Here is a 21,424-nt window from a genome sequence, read left to right on the forward strand (position 1 = left end):
AGTCTATACCAGTATTTTTTGAGAGCCATTTACAAAGTCTGTTGGGTTGTATGGGGCTTGCTCTTTACTCTACTAGGCTACTTTAATAAGTGAATAAATGAATGCAACATATTTATGAGGTTTTCTATTTTTGAAGACATGAGCAATAGAGGTAACTTTGAACTATAGTTCTCTGGTCACCTGGAAAGCGTTTCATTCATGGGGAATTATATAAGAGTTTGCTAAATTAGTAATAGACTGTGGGCTATTGGAAAAAGAAGCCTCAGGGTTTGAAGGTTTGTATTGATATGTTTTTGCCTACTCCTGGGTCTTGAAGATAGCCTGTGGTAGGCAAAGGAGGGTTGTAATTTGTTTTGTGATTTTGTTTACATATTTGAAACCAAATTTTTTAGGGGGTCAAAATGATGTAGATAACTTAAGTCTCTCATGGCCTTTGTTGAGTGGCCCACAGGCAACTCAAACTGGTATGTATCTTTTCCTTGTGTTCCCAAGTCTTGCCTGTTCACTGCCATTTCCTAGTGTACCTTTTTCTGGATATATTATTGGCTTCGTAGAGATGATAATGGACCAGGGTCTATTTCTAGCTCTGTTTTAGATGATTTATGACAGTGAGCATGACTTTCTGATGCCTTAAGTTATCCTCTGCAACATAGCTATTTTTTCATGTAAATTTTAGGTAGATGAATGAACTAATAACCTTTGAGCTACGACTAGGAAGATCATATCTGTGCCATGGTTGGTGTTCATTCCAATTTTTCTCTTACATTTATTTCAGTGCTACTGTTAGGACTCAAAAAAGAACATGTATCTTTGTATTAATCTTTAATCCTTCTTGCAATTTTGTTTAATATTAAATATCATAAATTAGCAAACAGTTTAAAAGCACATGTTAACAGCATGTACATCTAGATGAATGTTGTACCTACAACAGGCACTTGGGCAGATTATATAATTATTTTAATAATATTGGGCTTTTATAAAAAATATTTGGAATTTCCCTCAGAGTAAGCTTACAAACTGTCAAAGGATAAAAATTTGCTACCACGTTGAAAATAACATTTGGAAGTTTTGGGATTACAATGGAGTATTGAATATCTGCATTTAATTTTGCTTCTCTCTGAAACACTACAAAAAGAAGATACAGAGATTATAAAATGTCATATACCCATAAGGACAAGGAAATTGGCAAGGCATTGAAAGAGTGGAAACTGTCACTTAGTAGAGCTGAGACAGCCGAATCCCAAGGTGGTAGCAGGAATAGCTGAGAACTAACCTTGTTTACACAACATATCCTCAAAAGGCATAATGACTTTTAGTACCAGATACCTTTGGAACTGAGGATGAATATATTTTTAAGTGGTTCTCCTTTACTTCATCTCATTTGATGGCCACTCTTGTCTCCTCCTGGTAGAAGTTTTGAGGTTTGTTTTCAATGGGGGGTTAAAATAGAGCATCTCTGGATTGGGAGATTTCATGCACAGTTGAGGAAAAGGGTTCCATATTAAAACTGGGTGGGGGGCAGTTAAGTGACAGTATGCCTACTGAGTATTGAAGACTGACAGCCTTCATCCTGTACTCGGCTCTCAAAATCCTGGCAGCCAGTCCTTTCCCCTTTCAAGTAGGAGACTAGAAGACTTTTGTGGGGGCAATCCATGACAAGGGGAAGGCCTTAAAGATGCTAACTGTGCCAGTTGTTTATTGCCTCTGAGTTCCAGACCCACCCTTACAACCCCTTGTTATGATGCTGAAGTTGGACTTGCAAACTATATTTTTTCTTTGTCAGCTGAATCTATGTTAGTCACTGCCAATAAAGGAGTGTAGTAGGGAGATTACTAGGAATAAGAAGGGTTGTGGTTCTTCATGTTTTTTTTTTTAATCACAGTGGCAGACTGCTCTGCAAGTAGTTGATACCCACAGTATTTCCCATGGCAAGCAGTGGTCTTTGTTCTGATGCATGACCTTCAGCAACATTCTTTCTCACTGAGCAGTCAGTGGATAGCATATTTCTGCAGTAGTCCAACATTTCCTTATAGATCTGTATTCTTAGCCTTTTGGGGCCCCTTTTGTAAGTTGCTAAGCCTTTTTTTTTTTCCTTGTTTACTTTTCCCTCAGCCTTGAATGTGGCAGCTGCGTTCTGTAGTTGCTACCTCTGTTATATCTTAGAGCTGTCTTCCATTTTCAGTTGTTTACCATCTTTTTACCTATTTAATGTTCTTTATAGTAAATTTTTCCTGTTTGAATGATTGGTATATTTTCTGTCTCCTGACTTTACCCCACTTGATACTCTTGAAGTCTGGGTCTCCACAACAAATGATACGGTGAGATCTCTGTGCAGTGAACCATAAGGTCAGCAAGCTTCACCCATTTATTTGGAGCTTCCAGTTAACTTTTTATTTCCTTTCCCTTAAATATGAACTGGCAACCAAGGATACAGGATATTTGAAGATGCCTCTAACATGAAAGATGGCCACATTTCACTATCTCCCATTCTGCTCCCCAAAATGAAAAATCACTTTGTAGGAAACAGACTGCACAGGGTGAAGAAAGATTACCATTAATATCCTCTGAGAGATAAAGGAGATATTGCATCTGTGAAACAGGAACTGGATACTGTAGAAAAAGAAACAGTCAGATACCACAAAAGAGCTCTTGGAAATTAAAAATATGATAGCAAGAATGAAAATCTCAGTAGGAGGGTTGGAAGAAAAAGTTGAGGGAATTTGCTAGAAAATAAAGTAAAAAGACAAAGTCGTTGAAAATTAGAGAAGATACAATTAGGGATCAGCTTCAAGAGGTGCATTATTTGGTGGGGATTCAGAAGCACATAAGAGAGAAACTGAAGTATAAAAATTCACTGTGAAGTAATTTGGGAAAATTTTCCAGAATGTAAGGAGACGGGCTTCCAGATTGAAAGGGCCCAGGAAGAAACTAACACTAATAAATGAAAATAGACTAATTTCATTGTGAAATTTCAGAATATTGGACCAAGAAGATTTAACAAGCATTCAACTACAGGAAAAAGCATGCCATGTAAAAAGGACCAGGAATCAGACTGACATTGGATTTTAACCATGGAGACTAGAAGAGTAGAGGAGGGTCTTCAAAATGCCGAAGGAAAATGTGTGTTATATGTTATCTTAGTTCATTTAGGCTGCTATAACAATACTATAGGCTGAGTAGTTTATAAGCAACAGAAATTTATTTCTCACAGTTCTGGGCTGGGAAGTGCAAGAACAAGGTGCCAAACAGATTTAATGCCTAGTAAGAGCATATTTCATGGTTCATAGATGGCTGTCTTTTTGGTGTGTCCTCACATAGAGGAAGGGAGCAAGCGAGATCTCTGGGGTCTCTTTTATAAGGGCATTAATCCTGTTTATAAGGGCCCTGTCCTCATGATCCAGTCACCTTTTCAAAGGCTTGACATCTGGATACGCTTATATTGGGGATTAGGTTTCAACATATGAATTTGCAGGAGGAAGACAAAACATTCTGTCTGTAGCATATATAAATAATAGAATGGTGCAAAAGTAATTGTGGTTTTGCCATTGAAAGTAATGGCAAAAACCCCAATTACTTTTGCATCAACCTATAGCTTGTGGTTTGGGAGTTTATTTTTGTTTAAACTGACCATCTGGATTATTTAGTCCATTTGCACTTTGATATAGTTAGGTGTAGGTGTATCATCTTGGTCCTTGTTTTCTTTTTGTTCCTTAGTTTCTCAACTTATCCTTTCTTATTTTCCTTGAATTAACCCAGCATTTTAATGATTTCATTTAGGCTCCTCTATTAGCTTGTTGGTTTTACAGTGTTTTGCTTTTCCCTTAGTGATTATCCTAGAGTTTGAAACATGCACTCTTTTTTTTTTTTGAGATGGAGTCTCGCTCTGTCCCCTAGGCTGGAGTGCAGTGGTGCGATCTCGGCTCACTGCAGCTTCTGCCTCCATGGCCTCAGCTTCCTGAATAGCTGGGACTACAGGTGTGCGCCACCATGCCTGGCTAATTTTTGTATTTTTAGCAGAGACAAGGTTTCATCATATTGGCCAGGCTGGCCTCGAACTCCGGACCTCAATTGATCCACCCACCTCGGCCTCCCAAAGTGCTGGGATTACAGGTGTGAGCCACCACACGTGCCAGAAAACATGCACTCTTATTAGAGTCTACCTTAAATTTGTTCTTTTACCACTCCCCAGATCGCATGAACTTTACAATGATTTAACTACATTTGTCCCTCTTGTCTTTTGTGCAACTATGGTCTATATTTTACTTCTGTCTACATTCATTCGTTTGCCCACATTTTTTACCCTTTTCTTTTCTTTTTTCTTTTTTTGAGACAAAGTCTCACTATGTCACCCAGGCTGGAGTGCAGTGGCATGATCTTGGCTCACTGCAACCTCTGCCTCCTGGGTTCAAGAAATTCTCATGCCTCAGCCTCCTGAGTAGCTGGGATTACAGGTACCCACCACCACGCCCAGCTAATTTTCATATTTTTAGTAGAGATGGGGTTTCACCACGTTGTCCAGGCTGGTCTCAAACTCCTGACCTCAGGTGATCCACCTGCCTTGGCCTCCCAAAGTGCTGGGATTACAGGTGTGAGCCACGGCGCCCAACCTTTTACCCTTTTCTTTTCTTTTTTATTGAGATGGAGTCTCACTCTGTCACCCAGGCTGGAGTGCAATGGTGCCATCTCGGCTTACTGCAACCTCTGCCTCCTGGATTAAAGTGATTCTCCTGCCTCAGCCTCCTGAGTAGGTGGGATTACAGGCATGTGCCACCATGCCCAGCTAATTTTTGTATTTTTAGTAGAGACGGGGTTTCACCATGTTGGTCAGACTGGTCTCAAACTCCTCTCCTTGTGATCTGTCTGCCTTGGCCTCCCAGAGTGCTGGGATTACAGGTGTGAGCCACCGCGCCTGGACCCTTTTACCCTTTTTCAATTATCTCTTTACCTTGCTTTTACATGGTTCTATCTGGGATTTATTTATTTATTTATTTATTTGCCATTTAGATACACCTTTTAGTAGTATTTCTTTCAGCGCTGGTTTGCTGCACATTGTTTCAGTTTCTGCTTATATGAATCTCTTAAATTTGTCATCATTTTTGAATGATATTTTTCCTCAGTATAGAATTTTAGGTTCATGGGTGTTTTCTTTTAGCATTTTTAAGGTTTCATTTAGTTAATATTTGACTTGCATAATTTCTTTGAAAAGTAACTGTGTTATTGATTTCTCCTAAATGTAATGTGGCTCTGCTCAGCTTGTCAGCCTCTCAGCTGCTGCTTTTTGTGGGGTTTCTTGGAACCCTGTATGCCATTTTGGGAACTGGGAAATCTCAGGAGTGGAGATTAATATAAAATTTTGGATTTACTGTAATTCACTTCTTTCTGAGATTTTTATCCCTAAGGCTCAGTTGCTTTGGTAGCCTTCAATGTCAACATTTTTCTCTTATTTCAATGGAACTATCATTTTCTGCTGGTATGCCCTCAGAAAAAAAAAAGTCAGGTGAATGAGGAGCTCACCTTGATGTGGTTTTCCTTCTCTTGGAGATTATAGTGTCTGAAGTTCTGTCGAGGATAGTTGCTTTCTAATGCCCTTACACAGCTGTTTCATGTATTTTGTCCAAAGCAAAGTTTTTGTCAGGACTAGAACCAGAAGTTCACAAATATATAGTATTTTAATTCCAAAAGAGTTTAAAAATATCTTGATCAGTGGCAGTATTATTGAAATTTGCTTATGGCCCTCCAGAGTGACTAATTTTAATGAAATAATGACTCATTTGCAAGTAAAAATTCTCAGTTTTTTAATGTACATTTATTTATTGGTGATTATTATCTTTAAATTTACAGCTCACAAATGAAGATTTAATATAACTAAACTGTGCAAATAAATGCAGATGATTATTGTGTAAATTTTTCAGTGCAAATAATGGAAAGAGGATTTTGAATGTAGACCTTTTGAATAATTACATTTTTCTGTTTTGAGGCTGAATTATCTTATAAGTTTCTTATTTTTACAAGTGATTGGCACATTGTTTCCTGCCTATTATTAGTTATATAACTGGAAAAGGGATCCATAATTGGGTGAACTCCATATATTTTTATTGATGCACCAAAGTGAAAAAAAATCATTATTTTTAAAAGGTTGTAGATTTTGTTTTTGGCTCTTGAATTTACAATTGGTTGCTTAAATGATGTCTAAAGTGGGTCCTCATGCAAGTCTTCACAAAGAACCATGATTTGTTATTAAACTACTTTTAATCATGGTATGGAATGGAAGAGAAATTGTGCTTATCTTCTACCTGTCTCTACTTCCTGTGCAGCTATTAGCCAGGTATTGGGTATAAATAAATTTTCCTTTTTTCCATTCATCAGTGAGGAATATATGTTATACCTTTGGAATAAAAAACTTTCACCTTTGAAACTTCTTATCAAAGGGGTATTTTTTTGTTGGACTGCATTTGATGCTTTTGATCTGGTTTGATTGGTTTGCATCTGGAATCTTTGTAAAGGGTTGCTGATTGTTGACTGTCACATGGCCTGATCTGTATAGAGGCTTCATTCTTTTGGGTTCACACTGCCGACACTGTTCTGCAGCTTCTCTGTCAGTACCAATTGTAGTGGTACTGTTGGCTCTTTGGGATAGTATAACTTCACTTGCATTGGGTGACTGGCAAGGACATTTCACAGTCTAAATAAGAATGCATATTATTTTTATTTTTTTAAAGTGAAAGCAAGTTTATTAGGAAAATAGAGGAATGAAAGAATGGCTACTCCACAGGCAGAGCAGCCCTCCTGGTTGGCTATTTTTATGGTTATTTCTTGATTATATGCTAAACAAGGGGTAGATTATTCAAGAGTTTTCTAGGAAAGGGGTGGGCAATTCCTGGAACTGAGGGTTCCTCCCCTTTTTAAACCATATAGCATAACTTCCTGACATTGCCATGACATTTGTACACTGTCATGGCACTGGTGGGCATGTCTTTTAGCATACGAATGCATTATAATTAGCATATAATGAGCAATGAGGACAACCAGAGGTCATTTTCATTGCCATCTTGGTTTTGGTGGGTTTTGGCTGGCTTCTTTACTGCAACCTGTTTTATTTATTTATTTATTTATTTTTAATTTTTTTTATTTTTTAAAATTATACTTTAAATTCTGGGATACATGTGCAGAATTATTACATAGGTATACATGTGCCATAGTGGTTTGCTGCACCCATCAACCCGTCATCTACATTAGGTATTTTTCCTAATGCTATCCCTTCCCTAGTCCCCCACCCTCTGACATGCCCTGGTGTGTGATGTTCCCTTCCCTATGTCCATGTGTTCTCATTGTTCATCTACCACTTGTGAGTGAGAACATGTGGTGTTTGGTTTTTCTGTTTCTGTGTTAGTTTGCTGAGAATAATGGTTTCCAGCTTCATCTGTGTCCCTGCAAAGGGTGTGAACTCATCCTTTTATAGGGCTGCATAGTATTCTATGGTGTATATGTACTACATTTTCTTTATCCAGTTTATCATTGATGGGCATTTGGGTTGGTTCCAAGTCTTTGCTATTGTGAATAGTGCTGCAATAAACATATGTGTGCATGCATCTTTATAGTAGAATGATTTATAATCCTTTGGGTATATACTCAGTAATGGGATTGCTAGGTCAAATGGTATTTCCGGTTCTAGATCTTTGAGGAATTACCACACTGTCTTCTACAATGGTCAAACTAATTTATACTCCCACCAACAGTGTAAAAGCATTCCTATTTCTCCACATCCTCTCTAGCATCTGTTGTTCCCTGACTTTTTAATGATCGCCATTCTAACTGGTGTGACATGGTATCTCATTGTGGTTTTGATTTGCATTTCTCTAATGACCAGTGTTGATGAGCTTTTTTTCATATGTTTGTTGGCCACATAAATGTCTTCTTTTGAGAAGTGTCTGTTCATATCCTTTGCCCACTTCTTGATGAGATTGTTTCAACAAACCTGACAAAAACAAGTAATGGGGAAAGGATTCCCTATTTAATAAATGGTGTTGGGAAAACTGGCTAGCCATATGCAGAAAATAGAAACTGGACCCCTTCTTTACACCTTATACAAAAATTAGCTCAAGACGGATTAAAGACTTAAACGTAAGACCTAAAACCATAAAAATCCTAGAAGAAAACCTAGGTAGTACCATTCAGGACATAGACATGGGCAAAGACTTCATGACTAAAACACCAAAAGCAATGGCAACAAAAGCCAAAATTGACAAATGGGATCTAATTAAACTAAAGAGCTTCTGTACAGCAAAAGAAACTATCATCAGAGTGAACAGGCAGCCTGCAGAATAGGAGAAAATTTTTGCAATCTATTCATCTGACAAAGGTCTAATATCCAGAATCTACAAGGAACTTAAACAAATTTAGAAGAAAAGTGCAACCTGTTTTATTAGCAAGGTCTTTGTGACCTGTATCTTGTGCTGACTTCCTGTCTCATCCTGTGACTTAGAATTCCTAAACTCCTGGGAATGCAGCCCAGTAGGTCTCAGCCTTATTTTACCTAGCCCCTATTCAAGATGGAGTTGCTTTTATTCAAACGCCTCTGACATATTTTTCTTCTCTCTTTTACAAGGGAACTCTTAATCCTAAGGTTAGTAGAGGGATGAAGATCCAGCTTCTGAAACTTCTTCAGGCTGAATAGGTTGGTGATATTCCTGCCTAACTATCAGGGTCTCTTGTATTCAGGTTTGAGAGGAGCTCAGTCAGAAAGCATTGGTTTGTCGAGGGCCGTTCATAGCTCTGAGTTTGAACAAAGGTGATATCTGGAAGATTAATAAGTCTTCAATTTAAGAAAACATTTAGTAAGCTTATCCTGCATTCCTATACAAGGAGTATAACAGCAATATATTCCACCACAGTAAAGCAAAGTAAGTAAAATTATCCCAAGTAAACTAAATAAGAAAGCTTTTCATGAACTGGGCAGTTGTTGGAACCAAGCTGATATGGGGCTGCTAGCTGATCCCAATATGTGCCCAGAATTAGAATATTGATACAGAGTTTTGCATTACTCATCCCTCTGTTTCTTCTGAGCAGCAGTCAGAGATCACTGGTTGGTTCACAGGATAAGCAGGGTTAATCTAAAATGCAGATAAAACTTTGAAACAACTGATGAGACTAGAATCTAATAACAGGCATACCATAGTTCTTGAAACATATTTTTTTCTCTTTAGTCTTCCATTTTTACTAAAGACAAATCATAATAGGACCAATTTGTTTGCAAAAATAAACCTTACTCTTATTCTTGGCCTGATTATTTGTTTAAAGTACAGCAAGAATAATTATTTTTCACATAGGCTTTTTAAATAGGCTTTGATGGAACTGTGTTCCATAAGGAATCTCAGATAAAACTTTTTTTTAAAGCCAAGCCCAGCCATGGGTTTGTACCCTCAAATACCTATGAATTGGGTAAACTCATCTCCTCTTGAGGTCTCAAGACTATTTGAGGCCCCTGGGCCTTTCAGGAATTGACATTCTTTACCTACCACAGGTCCGGAATCTTGTACAGGGACTGTGTAGACAAGATATGAGGTCAGTTTTCCCATGAGGCTTTTATTGCTGTACACGTCAAGTTTGATTCCTTAAAGGAAAGCACACCATTCCAGTCAAAACCTTGGTAAAATAACCAATTTCTCCAATTGTGTCCTGTTGCAAAAGAGAACATTCTTACTGCACTTATGCAAATAACTATATTGCCATAAATTAAGAATACTCAAATAGTTTCCAAATTCTGGAGAAATCAGGTAGAGAGAGACAAATATGCTCCAAATTTTTTTCACAGGAGTATACTTCACTTAATTGTTAAAAGCTGTAAGTAGCTCAAAAGAAAAGTTTTCTTGACTCAGTAAAACAAAACAAGGGATCAGCAACATTTTAAGCAAAGTCAAAAAGATTACTTTGAACTTTTATTAGTTTAATCCATGCAGTTAACTCCTCTTCTGCTTGATATTCATGAACATTTCAGCTCTCCAGGAGAGTCCTGAAAGTTTTTCCTGCATTCTGATGTCACAATCTCCAAACTTACCAGAAACCTGCATTCAAGAGCACCTGTCAAAGTTCTATAGCTGATTTTAAACCTTGAAGAGGTTTTTTCAAGGGATCAAAACAAGAAAATAATTGTTTTTGAAGAGGATCTAAACAAGAAAACAATTGTTTGTGGATGACCAAATTGTTTAGGGAAGCCCCTATTAAAGCCACAATTGACTATTAATTTTAGTTACTTCTGTGGCATACAACAATTTTACATAACAAGTTATAATTATTAATAACACACACTAAATCATATCAGAATTATAGGAGTTTTTCATAATTTTAGAACACATACCAATAATATTTACACAAATACAGCCCAAAGAAAGCCAAACACCATTTCATATTTGACAGTGCTTCCCGTATGATTTGTATACCAAATAAGCCGAATATGTCATTTTTGGACCTTAGGTGACCTAATAGCTAAAATATTAATTAAGTCAGAGAAAGTCATACTTTATAATTTGATTTTGGAAAGTTTGTCAAATATCAAAGTTTTTAGACACTTCATATTAGAAAATAGAGTTCCATGTCACTATAAGTCATTCATTTAGCCAAAATGGTAACTCAAACATTTAAAAAAGGCAAAAACTAAGAGGGAAGACTTAGCTTTCCAAAGTGTCTTTTTTCTTTCCCTTCTTTTTCCTGTGGTTATTCAAAAGGGGCAAACAAAAATCCTTCTTTTTATTAAATGTAACATGAAAATCTTGTTCAAGACAGAAAGCCATATTTCATTATTGCATTAGTGTACTATTAATGTCACACCCAATTCTTAAAACCTTATAGACAATTCTATTCAGTCTTAATCACTTTGCCCATAAGGTAGATTCTCATAAACCTTTTTTATAACCATTTAAAATTTTTGTTACAGAAGGCAGATTAGTGCTCTGAGAAAACCCTGTTGTACTTTTATTCCATTGTTCACACACAGATTTTTTTTACAAGATTAATTTTTCACAAATGTTTCACAACTTGCACAAACCTTCAGCTATATCCTATCTAACTTAAAACAATTATTTAACCCTTTAATCTAGGCAAAATCACCTCACATTCACATGCCTTTTTATGATCTTTTACCAAATCACCTGTCACTTTCTTTACACACCTTGCATGCAAAACTGTTTTTATTTCCCAAAGATTACTTAAGTCACATGAACTAAAAGGCATTGCACTTTTTACTTTTCTGACAAAATATTTGATATAAGTGCTTATTACCTTTAAACCAATTAATTAAAATCACAGTCTTCAAACTTATCAGAAACTTCCATTCGAGAGCACCTGTCAAAGTTATATAGCTGACTATAAACCATCTTTTGAAGAGGATCAAAACAAGACAACAATTGTTCATGGATGACAAAATTCCTTAGGGCAGCCTGTATTAAAGCCTCATATCCCACATAGAACACATATAAATTCACAGACAAGAAGAACCAGTACTTGTAAGATTTTTTATTCGCCAGTTTTTAGGTTTCTCTTTAAAGTATGCAGTTTTTAGGGCCTAATAAGCAGGCACAACTGGAAGGCAAAACAGATTAACAAAACCCAAAATTAAGGGTTCCATTTTTGTAGCAGATTCTGGATCTTCAAAAGAGAAACCTTATGGAACAAGACAGTGCAATGATTTTACTGTGCATTTCATTGCAAAGCAACCCAAAGCCAATCAGCTCATTCTGTGATTAGCCCAACCCCATGAGATCTTATCTCTCAGTGGTGGGAGAGGAATATCTTCATTCCTTCCAGGTGGCCCAAGAGCTTGCTTCTCTTATCCAAACATGCAAAGAGCCAAGTATCCCCCCATAACTGCCAATAGCCATTGCTAAAAATATATTTCCTACCAAAGTATATTTTGTTAATTACACACCAAAATTCTCTCATAATGTGAATTTCTGATACACCCAAAAGTAAAAAACATCAGATAAAACAATGCAAAACAGAAAAGAGCCTTATATTTTGAGAGGGATCTATTACTTCTAATTCCTGGGGATCCCATTCTGGAGGACGGTGGCTGTCTTCTGACAGCTCCACTAAGCAGTGCCCCAGGGGGGGACTCCATGTGGGGGCTCTTACCCAACCTTTCCCTTCTGCACTGCCCTAGCAGAGGTTCTCCATGAGGGCTCTGCCCCTGCAGCAGACTTCTGCCTGGACACCCAGGCATTTTCGTACATCCTCTGAAATCTAGGCGGAGGTTCCTAAACCTCAATTCTTGTCTTCTGTGTAGGGCCAATACCATGTAGAAGCTGCCAAGGCATGGAGCTTCCACCCTCTGAAGCAACAGCCTGAAGTATACCTTTAGCCATGGCTGGAGCCGAAGAAGCTGGGACACAGGGCACCAAGTCCTTAGGCTGCACACAGCAGTGGGGCCCTGGACCTTGCCCAGGAAACCATTTTTCCCTCCTAGGCATCTGGGCCTGTGATGAGAGGGGCTGCCACGAAGGTCTCTGACATGCCCCAGAGACACTTTCCTCATTGTCTTGGTGATTAACATTTGGCTCCTCATTACTTATGCAAATTTCTGCAGCAGGCTTGAATTTCTCCCCAGAAAATGGGTTTTTGTTTTCTACCACATTGTCAGGCTGCAGATTTTCCAAACTTTTATGCTATGTCACCTCTTGAAAATGCTTTGCTCTTTAGAAATGTCTTCCGCCAGATACCCTAAATCATCTCTTTCAAGTTCAAAGTTTCACAGCTCTCTAGGGCAGGGGCAAAATGCCACCAGTCTCTTTGCTAAACTATAGCAAGAGTCACCTTTATTCCAATTCCCAACAAGTTCCCCTTCTCCATCTGAGACCACCTCAGCCTGGACTTCATTGTCAATATCACTATCAGCATTTTGGTCAAAATCATTTAACAAGTCTCTAGGAAGTTCCAAACTTTCCCACATCTTTCTGTCTTCTGAGCCCTCAGTCTCTAGGAAGTTCCAGACTTTTCCACATTTTCCTGTCTTCTTCTGAGCCCTTCAAACTGTTTCAGCCTCTGCCTGTTATCCAGTTCCAAAGTTGCTTCCACATTTTTGGGTATCCTTATAGCAGCACCCTACACTCTGCAGTACCAATTTAGTGTATTAGTCTGTTCTCATGCTGCTATGAAGAAATACCCAAGACTGGGTAATTTATAAAGAAAAGAGATTTAATTGACTCACAGTTCTGCATGACTGGGGAGGCCTCAGGAAACTTACAGTCAGGTGGAAGGGGAAGCAAACACGTCCTTCTTCACATGGTGGCAGATGAGAGAAGTGCTGAACAGAGGGGAGAAAGCTCCTTATAAAACCTTCAGATCTTGTGGGAACTCACTATTATGAGAACAGCATGGGGGTAACCACCCCCAGATTTAGTTACCTCCCACTGGGTCCCTCCCTCAGCATGTGGGGATTAGAATTGAGATTACAATTCAAGATGAGATTTGGATGGGGACAGAGAGCCAGGCCATATTAGTGGGGAAGTGGGTGCGGGAAAACTTCTCTCTTCTGTGTATTTATATAGGATGATTGGAGATGGCCTTTCTGAGAAGATAACATTTGGGCAGAGAACAGATGGAAATGAGGAAGCAATCCTGAGATACTCTGGGTGGAAGGGGTTTGGGGAGGGGAAGAACAGTCCAGAAATATGGTGCAAAAAGTATAAAGGTACTGAGGCGGGAGCCTGCTTAGTAAGTTGAAGGAATTGCAGAGAGACTGTTATGGCTGCAGTGGATGGATGGGATGGGGAGAAGCAGAGAGAGTGGTGGAAGTTGAGATCAGCAGAGGCTCTAATAAAGACTTTGAATTTTATTTTGATCTGGGATGCTTTTGGAGAGCTTAGAGCAGAGGAGTAACTAAGGCTCAAAAAGTTAAACTTTTCTTTTGGAATTTGAAGTTAATACCCAAACCATTTCCAATAATTCTTTCATTTCCATTCATTTGGGTAAAGTGGAAAAAGTCTGTGTTTCTTGCAATCATGCCGTGAGTAACATGTCCCTAGCTTAGAAGTTGGAGAGTTGCAGCAAGTTACTGAGGAAGGGAAGAGCTGGTTTTTATAGGTAGAAGGGATAGAAGACCAATAGAGAACTTTTGGAGGCAATACAACAGCATTTTATAGAATTCAGTTATATTTTTCTGACTTAAGTTAAAGTTAGACATAAGTCTTTATAAACTTGAGTGTTGTAAGAATGCCTTCCTTTCTTTAATTTTCTACAAAAATTTATATCTGAAAATATTAGAGTATAAAACTTTGCCTTAACCTTAAGTTCCTAGTAGTAATCAAACCAGCAGATGTTTTACTCACCAAATGAGACTCTGATGTGTTCTTCAGTTAAATGCATATGATGACATTGAAATTGATGAACACTCAGACAATCTGAACATCAAGGGGAGTTTCACTTTCTTTGCTAGTATTCTGAAATTTTGTAAAGTCAAGATATTAATGATGAAACTGAAAGGGGAGAATATAATTGCAGAGGTAGATTTTCCAGAGTTCTTGGACAGTAGGTAAATTGACATTTGGAAGATACTTCAGTGTACTGGTTCATTAAAAGCATATATTTCCTGTTGATTCATAATGATTTGGGAGATATTTTAGTTGTTTCTTTGAGAGCTTATGAACTTTTTTGGTTCATATGTAAGAAACAAAAATAATGGGTTGTTCTTCCCTTTCTCTTTTCCTTACTGTCTTCAATTCTTCTTAGTCATGGAACGGATACATTTGGCAAAGCTTGTAGAGTTGCAGTTTTAAGAAAAGGTGATGGCTGAAGTTCACTGAGCAGAATTCTCATGTGCACCTGATAATGGTGGCCTCCCTTAGAGATGATAATGTGGTTTTGAAACTACTTAGATCAGTGATTGTCAGGGCTGGGGCAAGAGGTTGGGGAGGAGGGTTGACTACAAGAGAGCATGGTGTCACATTAGCATTATCATTATATGGTGTTAAATGTATCCACAGTATGCATTTAAGATTCCTTCAGTGTCTTCTCATGGCTTGTTAGCTCATTTCTTTTTGTCTCTGAATAACATTCCATTGATTGGATGTGCCACAGTTTTATTCACTCATCTGCTGAAGAGTGACATCTTAGATGCTTTTGAGTTTTGGCAGAAAGTATGATAAAGCTGCTGTAAACATCAATTTGTAGTTTTTTTGTGTGGATGTAAGTTTTCAACTCATTTGGGTAAATATAAGGAATGGATTGCTCAATCATATGGTAACAATATGTTTAGTTTTGTTAGAAACTGCCAAACTGTCTTCCAGAGTGCCTTTGTACCATTTTGGATTTCCATCAAGAGTGAATGAGAGTTCCTTTTGCTTTACATCTTCATCAGCATTTGGTTCGGGACAGTGTTCTGGATTTTGGCCATTGTGATAAGGCATGCAGTAGTATCTCATTGTTGTTTTAATTTGCAATTGCTTAATCACATAATGATGTTGAGCAGCTTCTCATATTTTTATTTGTCATCTCTGTATCTTCTTTGGTGAAGTGTCTGTTTAGATGTTTTGCATATTTTTTAATTGGGCTGTTTTTTCCCCTCCCCTCCCCTCCTCTCCCCTCCCCTCCTCTCTCCTCTCCTCTTCTTTTTTTGAGATGGAGTATCACTCTGTTGCCCAGGCTGGAGTGCAGTGGCACCATCTCAGCTCACTGCAACCTCTGCCTCCTGGGTTCAAGCAATTCTCCTGCCTCAGCCTCCTGAGTAGCTGGGATTACAGGTGTGCGCCACCATGCCTGGCTAATTTTTGTATTTTTAGTAGAGATGGGGTTTCACCATGTTGGTCAGGCTAGTCTCAAACTCCTGACCTCATGATCCACCCACCTCAGCCTCCCAAAGTGCTGGGATTACAGGTGTGAGCCACTGTGCCTGGCCGGGCTGTTTATTTTCTTATTGAGTTTTAAGAGTTCTTTGTATATTTTGGATAACATTCCTTTATCAGATATGTCTTTTGTAAGTATTTTCTCCCAGTTTGTGGCTTGTCATTTTATTCTCTTAACAATGCCTTTCACAGAGGAGTTTTTAATTTTAATGAAGCTCTGTGTATCAATTATTTCTTTCATGGATCATGCTTTTGGTGTTGTAGTTAAAAAGTCATTGCTGTACTCACGGTTACTTAGATTTTCTCCTGTGTTGTTGGAGTTTTATAGTTTTGCATTTTACGTTAAGGTCTATGATCCATTTTGAGTTTATTTTTGTGACTAGAGTAAGATCTATATGTAGATTCATTTTCTTTGCATATGGATGTCCAGTTGTTCCAGCACCATTTGTTGAAAACTTTTTTTTCCATTTTATTGCTTTTGCTCCCTTGTCAAAGATCAGTTGATTGTATTTATGTGGGTCTATTTCTGGATTCTCTATTCAGTTTTCTGTTTGCCTAATCTTTCACCAATATCATACTGTCTTGATTACTTTAGCTTCATAGTGTTCTCATTGCTTTTATGGAGGAGAGGCTCTGAAGAGAGTTACTCTGCCACACCTCATGATGTCATTTTCTGTTACGTTTCTTAAAATACTGTAAAGTGTCACATTGGTAAGTTATCACCATTTTTCAAAAATAAATGGAGAAATGAGACTCAAGATATAAAATGAGTTAATGAAATTTATTTTTTCAGCTATTGTTCTAAGTAGGAGCAAGGCTCATCTCTTTTGTTGTTTGTTATGTTTTCAGGTGAAAAAAGTTGATTCTTTTTTTCATAGCTTTGTTATTTTAAAAGTTAATACGTAGGACAAACTCTCAACGATAAACTCTCAATTAATTTAGCTATCATCAGCAATCTCTTCTTTATCTTCCTTCTTTAAATACAACTCTTGGCTTCCTCTCCTACCCATTGGAGCTGCTTCCTTTTAAACCCAAATAAAGAAACTATAGCAAACCTCTGAAAATAATATATTGAAATTGAGAAGAGTTGGCAGTAAAATTTTCTTTTTTCTGAAAATTGTTTTTTGTTGTGTAATTGAAACTTTTATTAGTATTGCTGAATGTGAATGCTGAAAGGAAATAAATCAAGAAGGTGATCTGCACTAGCAAGGATGTTGACTTTAGCAGCTGGAAGGCAAAGAAATGAGAGTAGTGTAGTATACTGTATGGGAGATTGAATGAGACTGCGAAACAGAAAGTCTGGGCTGTACTCCCTATCTGCCATGAAAAAAGTGATACAATTTTAGCATTTCTCTGCCCCAACACCTTTATGTAGGAATTTTTGTGCTGTTGAATTACATGTCCTCTGAAGTCTTTTCTAATTGCATTTTATTCAGTTGAAAGGGCTTTATGCCTTGTAATGAAAATTAGAAATGTTGTATTCACCATATGAGTGTTCCTTTTGGAGTAAGCTGCTATGACAACTCTAGATCCTAATAAAGCCACAGTGGGTGTTTTAAGGAAAGATGTGCATTTATCTATTTTTTTCAAAAAATACTATTGTGTCTCTTATTGAACATGACATTGTGATTTTAATATTCTCTTATGCTTTGTTTTAGGTTGGTACAGAGGAGTTTCAACAAAGAAGCCAAATGTGAAGGTAATGAAAAGTTTATTGTTACCTTTTCTAATGTAGGAAGGAACTACCTTGTATGTTTGTTTGATATAACAACTCTTAGTGGTTCATCTTTTAATCTTTTACAGTAGCCACAATGATTCTTTCCTTTACAAAACTGTAGCAAACTCTTCTCTGTCTCAGCATATTAAAGTGTTTCTTCTGAAAGGACAGGAAATGCAAATATCATAGCTGCAAAGCTTATCTTGAAAAAGCCTATTCAGGCTTTTAAATATTTTTTTCTTTAAGGTATTTGACAAAAAGTACATTGACTTATTCACAGGCCTAGTCCTGTGGAACCATATAATTAGATGAATTGTTTCTAAAAGCACAATGGAAAATATTTTCAAATAATCCAATTAGATATTTCTCTAATCATAATTTATTGAAATATGAATTTAAACAAGTTGTTAGTGTAGAATACTAATTTTATGTACTAGATTTTATGTTTATTACAATTAATATTAATGAAACATAGTTTAATTAGCAGTTATAATACAGTTAGAAATAATCTTTCCCAATAATGTATTTGCAAACACTTCTTTCTGCATATTTTTTCATGTAATTAATATTATGAGCTTTTCTTGTATGTTTCTGTAGCTTAATATTTGATGCAGTATGTTTTTGTTTGTATAGAAAAATACCAAAATTATCACTTTTTTCATTCAAAAAGAAAATTGTTTAGAGTTCTAATAATCAGTTTTGCCAGTAGAATCATTCAGTTTTATTAGTTTTAAGGTAATGATTATAAGGAAACAGTATCTTTACATTTTAATGCCTCCTAGCTGTGGTTTCTCATTCTTGGCACTGTTGGCATTTTGGGCCAGATAATTCTTTATTGTGGGAGACAGTCTTGTGCAATGTGAGATGTTTAGCAGAGTATATGGCTTCTACCTACTAGATGCCAGCAACCCTCTGTCCCTTAGTGTGACAACAAAAGAGGACTTCAGACATTGCTGAATTTGTCTTGGGGACAAAATGACCCCTGGTTGAGAACCACTGCTTATACGTAATTTTTCTTATATTTCTGATTTTGAAATACATTCATGAATGCTTATGTGGGAATAGTTTCTACTTGTGGTTTATTTTTTAAATTTTGATTTAAAATTGTTGAAAAGTTAGAACTGGAATAAATGAGGAATCTTATAAATGAATAGTTGTAATTTGTGATATTGCGTGCTATTTATTTATTTTAGTAATATTTGTGGTCTTGGCCACCTCCCACTATCTTATTTCCAATACTAGTGTTTGAGGATCAGCGCGTGGACTGTGCTCATTAAAATTATTGTATGTTTGTGGTTAAAGTATGAAATTGATGCAAAGTTTGTGGCTTGAAAACATTATTGAGACAGGAATGATGGTACCCTTAAAATATTAAACATAACTGTTTTGATTATATCTTCCTACACAATGAAGTACTCCAAATTTGTGAATTAAACTAATAAACATTTTATCTCTTATGCTTTTGTGGCTTGACTGGGTCAGCTGGGTAGCCAGTTATTCTGGGATGTGTGAGGTTACCTGTGGCAACAGTCAGCTGTGGGGTCAGTGTCCAAGACATTCTGGTAGGAATGTCCAAGAGAGTTTACTTGTATGTCTGGCATCTTGGCAGGGTTGGCTGGAAGACTGTCTTCAGCTAGGCCACCAAGATAACCAGACTTCTCTATGTAGTCTCGGGGTTTCTCTATTTCCATGTGGCTTCACATGGTTTATCCAGCAAGTAATTAGAGTTTTATTTTAGAGTTAAGGAAAAGTACCTGGAACCTCATACTTAGTTCTTAATTCTCTTTCCTACAAAAAACAGTTTTTGGATTCTGTGGGAGAGGCCATTTTGTGATTACTCTTAGCAGTGTTTTGACAAGCTGTACAAAATGAGGAACCTAACTCACACTACTCTAAAGAATGTTAGAGCTCATTTTATCTCATCAGACTCCTTTAATTTCATTATTTTGGGGGCTAATGTGGTATTCAGAGATTGTATATTTTGGTAATATCTCTTCTAGAATCTTAGGTTATTACAGCATTTATTAGCAACATGTATCTATATATCTCTTAATAGCTTGTATCTGTATTCTTAAACTTAAAAAAATATGGAAAGACAGTATTACTAACTGAATTTCATCCTGCGTCAGTGATATTTTATGGAACCAGTTATTTAGTGTTTGTAAAATATAATCATTTAGGGATACCACATCCTTAAAATGATACAAAAATAAATGCGTTTCTATATATCCTTTATTTGTGCTAATATTATGGTCCTACTACACTTGATCTTAGCCAAAAGGCTAAGAAGTGATCTTATTTCAGTCATAATAAGTAAACTTTTCTATAGGTTTTTCATAGATATTAGTGGTTAAAGGAAAAAATAAAGATGACTTATTAAAGTTTGTCTTTAGTCGTTTATGATTTATACTAATAAGTAAAACACAGAATAGCTCAAATAAAATAATATCTGAACTAGACAGTGAATATAGTTATTTATTTATTTATTTGTGAGTGAATGAACGAGATTGAGTCTCACTCTGTCATCCAGGCTGGAGTCCAGTGGCATGATTATAGCTCACTATAGTCTCGAACTCGTGAGCTTAGGCTACCGTCCTCCCTCAGCCTCCTGAGTAGCTGGGACTACAGGTGCATAGCACCACACCTGGCTAATTTTTTTTTTCCACTTTTTGTAGAGATGGGGTATCTCTATGTTGCCCAGGCGGGTCTCGAACTCTGGAGCTCAATCGATGCTTCTGCCTCAGCCTCCCAAAGTGCTGGGATTACAGACATGAGGCACCGTGCCTGGCCAGCACTTAGATATATAAGTAAATGATGAAACAGTTCTTCCTATAAAAGTTTTTCAAAATTGGCAAAGCTTAATCTTTTTGTTCCCTGTATTATTTTGTAGTAAAACATTTAGAAGGAGAAACTGGGGTGATTATAAAATACCCTTTCTGTTATGACTACATATTAAAATTTTGCAGTTTAAGAGAAGCATGATAGGCAGGAAGTATAACTAAATTTTATGCTAGATGATTTTCAGAATGATACTTTATTGTCTTTTCATTTTTTGAGGACTTTGTTTTTTCTGCATACACTTCTACAGTAGAACTTACTTTAGTTTTATAATTTTAGAGACCAAAGCAAGGTTTTGATACATAGTGTTCTGTTCCATTGCCAAAATGCCATGTTTTGTATTTGTTAGAGTCATCAAAATATTAACTTTCTGGCCAGGCACGGTAGCTCTTGCCTATAATCCCAGCACTTTGGGAGGCCCAGGCAGGTGGCTCACTTGAGGCCAGGAGTTCAAGATCAGCCTGGCCAACATGGAGAAATGCTCTCTCTACTAAAAGTACAAAAATTAGCCTGACTTGGTGGTGCACTCCTGTGATCCTGGCTACTCGGGAGGCTGAGGCAGGAGAATCGCTTGAACTCGGGAGATGGGGGTTGCAGTGAGCCGAGATCTCGTGGACAACAAAGGGAGACTCTGTCTCAAAAAAAACCAACCAAACAAAAAAACTTAAGAGCATACATGAAGAATTAAAGAATAAGACATAAAATTGAGAAAAAAGGACAACAGATACTTGATTTTGTTTTTGTGCTTTTTATAAAATATATGCTCAAGAGGAATAATGAAATTCAGTACAGTTTATATTTACTTCCATTTTGTGATTTCAGGATCAGCTTTTATCAATAATTGTGAACAGAATGCGTAGTATTCTGTGAGATAGGAACAGGGCCTTATGGAATGTTTTGCACAGCAAAAAATTGCAAGACATATTCATGGAATAGTAAATATTTTAAGCTGGGTAAGGCATAGTGCAGGAGAGAGTGATGGATGGTAAGGCAGGAAAGGTAGATTGGACCTATATATTTAGAGTCATAGGCCAAAGAA

At 37.1% G+C, this 21,424-nt stretch overlaps 1 protein-coding gene across 12 annotated transcripts in view; it reads left to right on the plus strand.

Moving 5' to 3' along the window:
* Positions 1 to 21,424, plus strand: part of DOCK3 (dedicator of cytokinesis 3) — a 711,354-nt gene that overhangs the window by 150,802 nt on the left and 539,128 nt on the right. For all 12 annotated transcript variants that reach the window (XM_016941175.4, XM_016941180.3, XM_054681895.2 and 9 more), the window contains exon 3: positions 17,489 to 17,529. In XM_016941175.4, the coding sequence (XP_016796664.1) occupies positions 17,489 to 17,529 (41 nt within the window). The remainder of the gene's footprint in view (positions 1 to 17,488; positions 17,530 to 21,424) is intronic.

The sequence above is a fragment of the Pan troglodytes genome, chromosome 2, assembly GCF_028858775.2.
Source record: "Pan troglodytes isolate AG18354 chromosome 2, NHGRI_mPanTro3-v2.0_pri, whole genome shotgun sequence".
Classification (NCBI taxonomy): domain Eukaryota; kingdom Metazoa; phylum Chordata; class Mammalia; order Primates; family Hominidae; genus Pan; species Pan troglodytes.